This window comes from Cydia fagiglandana, chromosome 8 (genome assembly GCF_963556715.1).
Source record: "Cydia fagiglandana chromosome 8, ilCydFagi1.1, whole genome shotgun sequence".
Classification (NCBI taxonomy): Eukaryota; Metazoa; Arthropoda; class Insecta; order Lepidoptera; family Tortricidae; genus Cydia; species Cydia fagiglandana.
This window is the reverse complement of record NC_085939.1, coordinates 20,689,606-20,700,797: the sequence shown is the minus strand read 5'-3', so window position 1 is coordinate 20,700,797 and position 11,192 is coordinate 20,689,606. Positions and strand designations below refer to the sequence as shown.

The following is an 11,192-nucleotide window of genomic DNA, read 5'->3' as shown; positions in this document are numbered from 1 at the left end:
TGCGTAGGTGGCACATACAGTAAACAAACCACATTGACACATCACACGTCACGTCAATCACATGGCCTACTTTATCTAATCTCTCTATCACTCTTGCGTATTCGAGCGATAAAGAGGCAGATAACTAAATTTCGATTTTCACGTTTACCGGTAGGCCCTTGTTAACAAACCGCCTTGATGCATCAATGTCATATTTTATTGTCTGTGAAAACTTGTCAAAAAAGTAAAAAAACAGTAAGTCAGTCTATGAATTTACTGAGTCGGTAGTGCTGCACTCTGGCGGCAGAACATTGCAGTCAAGGCCCCAACGTTGTCTGTTCTCTTTGACGGCGCAGCAACTATAGTCGCACCAAGAAAAGTCTGCAGCGGATTTGATAGCCCACGCAGAGTAAGGCACTGGTCCCACCGCGAGCTAGTAAGCTATGAGCTATCGGCCATAAACACGAATAAAAGATAAGCACTCCCGTGTAAATAAAAGAGACACGGCGATATTTATAGTTACTCGCCCAGCGGTGAGCTATAAATATCGCCGTGTCTCTTTTATTTACACGGGAGTGCTTATCTTTTGTTCGTGTTTATAGCCGATAGCTCATAGCTTACTAGCTCGCGGTGGGACCAGTGCCTAAGTGTTATTTATACTTACGTCATAATCTCATAGAAGTTTGACGCTTAAAATTCCATCGTTAGCGCTCACTGCAAATAGCGATGAAAAGGACCTGTGTATAAGTTCGAAACTATAATAGTGCAATTTTAATTTTGGTCACGACAAACATGTTCTATGACATTCTGCAAAAAATCGTGCGTCTTGATTCCGCTAAAGACACGTCGTGGGAGGAACTGGAGCGCATATTATGGAGGTACCTGCTTATACAATGTAGGTAGATTCCTGCTATTAATAGGTACTATCTGTATATACCAAATTGAAGGCAATAAAATACTTTACTATTACTCACTATTATGTTTCTGTTATATTCATTCCACTCTTTAAAACCTTTTCTACATAATATTAGGTCTACTTGGGCGGTTTACGAGTAATTTTATTTGTTTGATATCTTGTAATCAAAAACCTTCTATAAGTTACAAGAAATAAAACAAAATATTTGACTTGTAAACCTCCCAAGTAGACTTAATATTATGTAGGACGAAAGTACACGTACGGATGCATATGTAGAATGTGCACTCACACATACATAGGTAGTTTCGGAAGCAAATCAGAGATGGTGCTTTCAAATGAGTTTCCATAAAATGCTTCAAGAGGGCTCTCTTTACCTATATACTTACTTTACTCTTTGGTTGGGGCCTTGGTTCATTGGAATAAGAACGAATGTCCTACTCGTGCGTGAAACGAAACGTAATTTTTGATTGCGTTTAGATATTGCATAGTTAGATCCTCCTTATGCCTCTTTTAAAGTTTTTGATGCAGACTAGTGCAATGGAAAAATAATTATTTGTGAATGTTTAAATCTAAGAATGAAAATTGTTTGATTGATGATCATTGATGATCCCCAAAATGACAAAAACCTCTTTTTGATAGTTAAGATCATCATCATCATCATCATTAGGCCTTGTGCATCTTTACAGATGATTTAAGCAGCATCTATGACCTACTTATTATCTCACAACGGTGAGGGTGAAGTGTCCTCTTCACAGACGCTGCATCGCCTGGGACTAGGGTTGCCAGATGGTCGGGATTTGGCGGGATTCTCCCGATTTCTAGCATGTGTTCCCGATTCCCGACAAAGTGAAAATTGTCCCGAATAATAGCTTCACGTTATAAAACAATAATTCCAAGTTAAGAATTGTCGTCGAGCGAGCGAGCTGACGTAGTGCCAATAATGCAAAATATCGTTGTTTTTAATACAATTACTTGAAATTGAATATTTTTTTTTTCCCGATTTAAGTCCCAAAATCCCGATAAATTTATATTGTTTCCCGATAATAGCGCCTTTCGATCTAGCAACCCTACCTGGGACGCTAATATGATAGTGCAGGGTTGCCCAGGACCTACACCACCCTCTCGACCTCGCTGGCTGGATCCGCAGGAAAGGCAAGCCTGTACGTTCGGCGCCAGGTCAGTTGCAGATGACTGCCGCATATTTCTGGTAACACCCTACTTGCGCCTAACGGAGACACCAGTTCCGGGTATAGATGGTCAAGCAAATCTTGTCAGTAGAAAAAGGCGCGAAATTTAAATTTTCTATGAGATGCTATCCCTTCGCGCCTACATTTTTCAAATTTGCCGCCTTTTTCTACTGACAAGATCTGCTTGACCAAGTATAGTTAAAATATTACCAGGAAAAAACTGATTTCATATTCATTTCACTGCGCAGTAACAAAACGCGTCTGCTAACAAATTTCATTGTGACAATCTGTGACAGTCGGACAGATGACAAGTTGTTTTGCTTGCGCGATCCGAGTCCGTCGTTCTCCGTTGTAGACAAAAACTATTGTTTCCCGTTACAATTTGTGATGTAAATACCAAACGATGATGCAGTCGACACGCGGCAACAGTGTAAAGGTGATAAATTTGATCGCGACGCTGATATTCAACGCTGCATGTAGCTTCGGCGCGCAAGGTAAGTAGCAGGCAATTATTTAATTGAATCAATTTATTCGGACAGTTATCCTAAGAGCTTCATTCTTTTTAACAGATGATATCCTGTCCTGTAACCCGGCGATGCTGGAACCGTGCCCCGGGGACCACCAAATATGTAATCAAACTACAAAGATATGTGATTGCTTACCTGATTTCGTAAGAGTGGAGAAGAATTGCGAACCTCCGAGTAATGATTATCCGGCGAAGCATAGCGCTACGGCCGCTGTTGTTACCATATTCACACTAGCCCTAGTCATTTGTGGACTCGTATTAATCGTAAGAAAGTATAATTTAATCGAATATCTCCGACAGAAAATCAACTTGAAGAGAAACGGTGATATAATGTATGAAGACGTAATGATAGGCCAAGACGACCCGCCGTTGACGCCCTAATGCCTTAGCTTGTTCTAGAATATTGTTAAAGCTGAACATTTTATTGACCAAATTTTTCAATATAATATTTATAACCGGTTGTGTTAAACTTTATTTTAGGGTTGTACATTCCTATTGGATTTAGTTCATAAATCATTTCCCTATAGTCATATTTTAAAAGTATACAGCTTGTGTCATGTGGATCTAAATACAAATGCAAACAAAACTAACTTGACTGTGATTTGGTCAGTTTGCATTCTTTGAAAAATTTAGACAATTTAGTACAAGAATTTATTTCTATGTATCTATGTTGTTGCCCAAATGATTGAGTCACATTTTGATTGATTGAGACTATGGCATACATAGGTAAAGTATTGTATGAGCATTAAACATATGCTTTGCTTTCTTGGCAAGTATATAAACACTTGTATCTGGAGTATAAGAATGAAGCTTATTGTTTTTCTTAAAGCAAACCTAGAATGGTTACAAGAATATATATGTTATTATAATGTACAGTAAGCATCAATAATATTGGAGGTAACAATGCGCATAAAGTATCAGCCACCCTGGAATTATTTCCCAAATAGGGACATAATATCTCACCAGTTTGTTTTAAAGTCTGTCAAAGTCTTATTGTTGTACCATCAACCACACTGTTTACTGTTCATTGGTAAACCTTATTACAACAGGCATAACATCCTCTGATGGACAGTTAACACTTTCGCAACCGGGCAAGAAACGGTGCACTAACCCAGAAACCGGTTGTCTATATCTGCGTACAAAACAACCCGCTGGGCGGGTTGTCCGGCATCTGAGCAAACATTACGAGTGCTTACCAGGGGGGTTCTCGGTAGTCAGTGTTAAGACTATTATTGTTGTTTGTACATACAGTGACTGGTATCTTTTTGTTAAGCTATTATATGATATGGCTATACATTTGATGCATAGTCTGGTCCATTACTTTTTAATGTTTACTTTATTACCCTTTGTTTACTTGGTCAATGTGATGAAATCCAGGTGATGTAATCCATAATACTGAGTATGATGATCTGATTAATATAAAGACAAGACAGGACAAATTATTTATTTGTAAACATAGGTAACAGTGTTGGATAGGTACAAAAAGTAAAGTTAAAATGCTTTTTAAGCCTACAAAATCAACCAGTTTCCGTAAGAAACAATGTTTATTCATACCTTCATCCCATGTAGGTACAACATACCAAATGGTATGACAAAAAGTGTGTTTATACACTGCACTGTTGTGCTATGGGCAGCTATTATATAATATACATTATTTCCCTAATTGGGATTGAATGATATTATTATTCTCATCTGAATTCAATATGTGTGGTTTCTAATACAAGTTTTTCTTTAAGTCTGTCTAAGCTAACTCTGCACAAGCTTGTCACCGACAAAGTGAGGAAATTCCACTACAAATAAATGTCATATTTTTATAGTAATTTGATGCTTATGATTGATGAGTTGAAGGGATATATATATATTGATTTTATCAAAATATGCATTATTACTATTTGTAAACCAATACTGATAAGCAACAATGTATAGTTTAAAAACATGATAACTTATGTATGACTCATCCTAATACCTATTTGTTTTTGTTTTATACATTCATGTATACGTCTTTTCTTATTATTTCTTTGGATTTCTTAAATGTTACTGTCAACTTGTAGTAACATCAATATAAAACACAAATAAAAATATGTAGGTACCTAGCAGTGGCGGCGCGTCAAACATATCCATAGGCAAGCCGGGGCTAATTTGGCTTACATATTTCCTTTACATCTCTGCTCAAACGTCCAAAAACAGGCAAGCCGGTAGGAATCGGCTTTTATGGACGCGCCGCCACTGGTACCTAGTTGATTCTCCAATTTTTGTTAGCTCCGCTTGGCTTATTTTCTTACTAATATAGAGATCATTAAATTACCAAACAAGTATGTAAATCATATCGAAGGCGCCTAGCCTTTCAAGACAAGATTGAAGTCTCGAGAAATTTCGACCGCTGCTACAGTGATGCCAGTGATCCGGGTAGCCTAGTGGTTATGGCTGTTTCTATCTTAGACCTGGGTCCTGGAGCTGGAGGCCTAGGTCACTTTTTCTTTTGTATAATTATGCCGTATAGGTGGGCCATTTTATTTAAAGTTGTCTCCTACACTTTTTTTTTAATTGGGATTTTTTATGTTATTTCTACTCAGAATCACGAGCTCTTTCTATCCTTATAGGAAGAAAAAAGGGTCCCAAGGTTTTTTCCCATTCTGTTACCATTTTTTCATAGACTTTGTATGGCGGTTTCGGAATGGAAAGATCGAAAAATGTATGGAAATCTTGGGACACTTTTTTTCTCCCATTAGGATCAAAAGAGCTCATGATTCTGAGTAGAAATAACATAAAAAATCCCAATTTTGAAAAAAAAGTGTAGGGGACAACTTTAAATAAAATGGCTCAGATATCATTTTATGTGAATCTTATAACATGTTTTTTTTGTGTAAGATAAGTATCTTATGGCATTCCATGAAAATTTCTTGGAAATTGTGTTAGATCTAATTATGATTATTTATTAAGCTTGTATATGGCATGATAAATTGTATTTTATTTTTATAAGTTATTACGAATTTAGTTGTAGCTGGGCATTCTTATTTAACTGTACCATTTAAGGCCGAGCCACACCGGCTTGCGTGTGCGTGACGTGCGCGTGTGCGTGCGCTAAAATGCTGGAGCCGCACACGCACACGTCACGCAAGCGGTGTGCCGTCTCTCATAAAGATCTGTATACTACAACGCCGCACGCGCACGTGCACGTCACGCACACGCAGCCGGTGTGCACAGGCCTTTAACTGTTTTATCATAAGTTTTATTTCACTTTTGTATCTTTAACATTCGGTTGGTTGTCACAAAACCGGAAGTATTGCAGTAAAAGGTCGGCAACGCGCATGTTACACCCCTGGAGTTGCAGGCGTCCATAGGCTACGGTGACTGCTTACGATTCGGGCCGCATGCTTGTTTGGTACGAACGTGGTATAACGAAAAGTAATTGTTACACGCTATGTTTCGTCACAAAATGGACACTTAAATGAAATGCCCAGTATATATTTAAGCTGTATTTTATTTAATTTCGTGCTCATTATATGCCAAAGACTGATTCTAATTCAATATTTAAAATTACTTTTTTGGTTCATAATACTATGATAAATAAAACTATAGTTTAGTTTCCTAAAAAGTTGTATTTCCTGTATATTTAGAATCTGAATCAGTATCCCATAATTGTATATTATTATTAATAAATCATAAGCTATGATGACAACTTTACTATAAATATAGAAAAAAAAATCGAACCGATGTAAAATCACTTGCCCATTTGACATGGATATGTTTTTAACATTTCTTTTTTATTGTATTTCAATTGCTCTTTTGGTTGGTTGTACCACAGAATAAATAATAGTACTATAGTTCGTTTTTTTTAGCATTAGAAAGAACTCCGCTGAAGCAAGCGTGCAGTTTTTATCAGGCTCGTTAATTATTAATAATTATTGAATTATCTAATGTAGCATGGTCAATACATAAAAATTAATTCAAATTGTTACCGCTTAAAGTGCCAGATTTAGAACCACAAGCAAACTTCTGCGAAGTTCTTTCTAATGCTAAAAAATACGGACTATAGGTACAGAACTCACTCTCTAACAAAACTGTTACGATCAGCACAGATATGGCCGCTAGGTGGCGACTAAGACGAGGGTAAATATATGATTTTACCAGCTAAATAGTTTGATGTAATGTGCTATGAGTTTAATACTTTGGAATGTTGATATTATAATACCTAATTATGTAGTATTTTAGCGTAAGTTTAAAAATGCAACAAAACAGCACAAGTCTTTCTAAATATAAATTGGCAAGTTTCCAATGCAAGTGATATAATTAACCCTTTGACCGCCGTTGTCCGGTATAGAAGACAACGATAGAACGATACGCTGGCGCCGTCGTCTTGTATACAAGACACAAATTCAACCACTGAGTTAATGTGAAAATAATAACAATTGCAATTTCATTTACACTCGTGTTCATATTTAAGGTCTTTGTTTTTTCATTTATTTGCTTTTTAAGCCGCTATATAAATCCCTTCTTTTATAATAAGGCATTTAAAAAAATTGCTCCAATTTTCAACATTTTTCATGTTCCTCGTCGCCGTTGTCATGTATAAAAGACAGCTAGGGATGGGAATGTTAACTCGATATGGGAATTTTTAAAGTAAATATAAAGTCAGAAATATGTTTCTATCTAAGTATTTGAACACTTGTTAATCGCCAATTTTTTTCAACGTATAGTAGGTAACTACTTACTAGAATACGTAGAATGAGAGTCAGATAGGCATAACTATATTTAAAGTTCAGGTAGCTTCTTTAGCTCTATAAAGTAGAGTCAGACAAGTAAATTTGCCATTGTAGATTGTGGACTATTTAATTGCAGAAGAGATAAATAAAAAAAATAATTGATGTTATTTTATAGCTTAGTGGGAAGGGATACACCGCAGCGACCGCTTCGCACAAGTGTGGTACAGGGACATACCTGTTTATCAGACTTTACTTTTATTGTTATAACATTGAAGTTAATGTGTAATTTTTTTGTAACAAGTCGTTGAACGTTTTTTTGATAAGAGTTTACCTATAGATTAATGTAAACCAAACTGAAATTATAATGATAGATTCTAATTCCGGAATAATATCTTCACTCATTAAAAATTCAACCCACGTGTAATTTTCACTAAAACAGTTCCGGTATATTGACTTTATCGACACATGATGCGCAGCTTTAACGTTACGCCAATAAAGTTTACGTACCGACAAGCGCTTACGCCGTTGACCTAGAGACTATTATTACTTGATCCGCGCGGAAACAGTCCTTGTCGGTCTGCATTGCGGGCAGTCCATGGGCGCCGTTGTCTTGTATAAAAGACTTCTCGTACAGCCTAGTGCGGCGATATCACGTCTTGAATCGACATTGTTTAGTGGTTGTTTTTTATGTTAAATCCCTATATTTTAAACATTTTCGGGTGTAAAACATATGTTTAATTTTGGCAATTTGGAATGAAATTAAAACAGGATAAGAACAAAGCTAAATTAAAAAGATTTTACCATAATATTGTAAATATCGATATCACTATTTGCAATCCCTAAACTTTTTATTAGTTGTTTACTTAAAATTTGCTCTGGCGTGTGAGTGAGCGTCTTTGCGGACTAGGTCCGGCGGCCAAAAGGTTTATTTTTTTTTGTTCTACTGTTACTGACAACATTGCTTTGTCAGACTGATTTTTTAAACACATTATTTATCAATAGATACGAATGTAGTAGGATAGTATACCTACCTACTAGATAAACAACTATATTTGGGGCATTAGCTATGAAAAGGGACCTTATTGACGACGGCGCTTAAGCCGCACACCGTCGAGAAGCGCCATCGACAATAAGGTCCCTTTTCATGGATTACGTCACATTTTGTGACTGTTATTCCACATTTTTAACCAGAAAATCTGCATAAAACACCAATACTCAATTCTGAGAATCACAATATGTAAAGTGGATAATATGTTAGTAAAGCTTTTTCCTTGATAATTGACTCTAAATTCTAGAGAAGGCGAATCAACTATTTGACCGACAGTTTCGAGTGTCCTTTGCGTTACTCAAAACGTCTCTAGAGTTACCAAGAAATCAGGCTTCTAATATACATACATAATTTTTAATTAAGGAAAATTCGTCAATTACTGGCCACTTTATATGTTATAATAACTTCTTCTTCTCAGCATATTTGCGTCCACTGCTGATATGCCTCTTTCATCTATAGCTTATTATAATATAACTAGCCAACCTTATACTAAAAATGAATTATATTCACCTATAAACAGAATACATTTTAGTAGGTATTAGGAGAATTTATGCGGAGCCTTCTGGCACAAGTATTTGTTTACTTAAAAGTAGGGATGTAACGATACATGATTTTGCCGATACGATACCGATACCGATTTTTGAAGTAAATAATCGGCGATACCGATACAGATACCGATATCTATGGCACAGTAGTTAGCTAATAGATATAAAAAATAAGGAATTATATACTTATTATACATAAATCATACATATGTATTAATACAATAATATTAATACACTCGATGTTGTGAAGTGTGAAAAACTGTAAAACTAACAAAGAAAAATGCCAAATCAAAATCAAAGAAAACATTTATTTAGGTAATCACCAAGCAATCAATGCAAAAGTAAATCCAAATCAGTAATTATAGTTCACTTTAGGTAGTTTTTACCCGACTACGGCAACGCAAAAGGAGGGTTATTTGTTATGGAAACAAAGTGTATTCAAATTATTAGCAGCGTCATTCGTTTCGCGCGCTTTTCAAACTGTAATATCGGCTGAATTTAAATCGGCGATGCCGATATATCGGTCTACCGATTATATCGGCCGATATATCGTATCGGTATCGGTATCGTTACATCCCTACTTAAAAGAAGGTTCTTGTTTTAGTTCTAGTTAAAACATATTATTGTGTAACCAATAAATCATTTGTAATTCTTTTTCATTTTCATTTTTTCATTAGGTGGTTCGTTATTGAAGGGGTCTAGTTATTGACACCTTATACTAAAATGAATTCTGTTTGAGGGTGAATAGAAATCATTTTTAGTATAAAGTGGCCAGTTAATTTACGATTAACCCTATTAAGTTTTACAATTGGAGGCTTGAATGTTCATGCACCATATTATGGCTCCTCTACACGATGGGCCAACGCCGGCCACTCCAAGGGACGCAGCCATGCGGTAGAATGAGATAGCAATATCACTTGCTCCCTCTAACGCATAAATGCGTCCCTTGGAGTGGCCGGCGTTGGCCCATCGTGTAGAGGAGCCATTAAGCTGAAACATAAAGCCAATGTTTAGAAGGTGACATTTTACAACGAAGCTTAAAAGTTGTGGACGGATTCATGTCGGTCAAAAACAGGTTTCTCCCGCCTTCATGTTCTATTGATTTGCAACTACAGCAATATTATTATTTATTATATTCATAATAAGTAGATAGCGAAAGATCTTAGATTTTAATAAGTGCATGTCTAAATTGCTAGTGTATGATATTATTTCTAAATTAGAGTATTAATTCTTAATAAAGAGGAAGATTGCAAAATTCATTGCTTCGAATGGAATCAAATTGATCCTTGTTTTAAATATTAAAACGACAGTCCGACATTGTCTTAAGCAGAATCTCTAGTGTATTTCATTCGATAGCATGACGAGCGTTCGCGTTATGTCTCGCTTTTTGTATGGGATTTTGAACAGCGCGCCAAGCGGGACGTTTTGGAAATTCAAAATCCCATACAGAATGAAACTTAACGCAAACGCGTACATCACGTCACGCTATCGAATGAAATGTAACTAGGGTGTAGGGGTAGGTACAGATGGCCTACCGCGAACCACGATCGATGTGTTTCCTCTCTGTCGCACTTGTAAATTCGTACGTTAGTGTGACAGGAAGGAAACACGTCGAACGTGGCTTGCGGTAGACCCACAGGTTGGCCGGACGTAGTATTTTGCGTAGGGTTGTCATTGGCCAATGGAACTGTCATTTCAATATATTTGATACATAATCCAGCATAGTAGTTTTTGAGACAACTGAGCTACCGATGCTCCGTTCGAAGCCAATGAAATTTTCAATTGATTTTTCCCTTTTATATGAATTTAGTTGGTCAGTGTCTATCTTGCCTTAAAAATTATTCCATGTAAGGCGTTTATTTAATGTTACAAATTATATATTTTTAAATAAATACTCTGTGATAATGTGATTGTTCTTTATTTAATTACTCCCCATATTAATCTTTAAAATTGTTACTTATCTGAACATTCAATACTTAAATTGTTATTTCGTTACACATTGCAAAAAATGTGCCACTTACAAAGAAATAATACTTTTACCAGACTTTAAGTCTTATAAATGAATTGTGACGTTATCTATGAAAAGACACCTTATTGTCGATGGCACTTACGCCATTATTAAAGATGCTCCGACACTAATACAATTCCGCGCGATGCTGTGCCGCGTAAGCGCCATCGACAATAAAGTCCCTTTTCATAGATAATGCCCCAATTATGTATCAAGCAGAAATGTCTATCTGCGAATGCGCACTGTCTTGACTGGGACTTGAACCCACGACCTCTTGATC

At 36.3% G+C, this 11,192-nt stretch overlaps 1 protein-coding gene across 1 annotated transcript; it reads left to right on the top strand.

The window, feature by feature from the left end:
- Positions 1-2,387: 2,387 nt before the first annotated feature.
- LOC134666831 (uncharacterized) lies at positions 2,388-3,068 on the top strand. The gene is made up of 2 exons (XM_063524148.1): positions 2,388-2,576; positions 2,652-3,068. The coding sequence occupies exons 1-2, from the start codon at positions 2,486-2,488 to the stop codon at positions 2,987-2,989; spliced, it is 429 nt and encodes a 142-aa protein (XP_063380218.1). The 5' UTR covers positions 2,388-2,485; the 3' UTR covers positions 2,990-3,068.
- Positions 3,069-11,192: the final 8,124 nt, after the last annotated feature.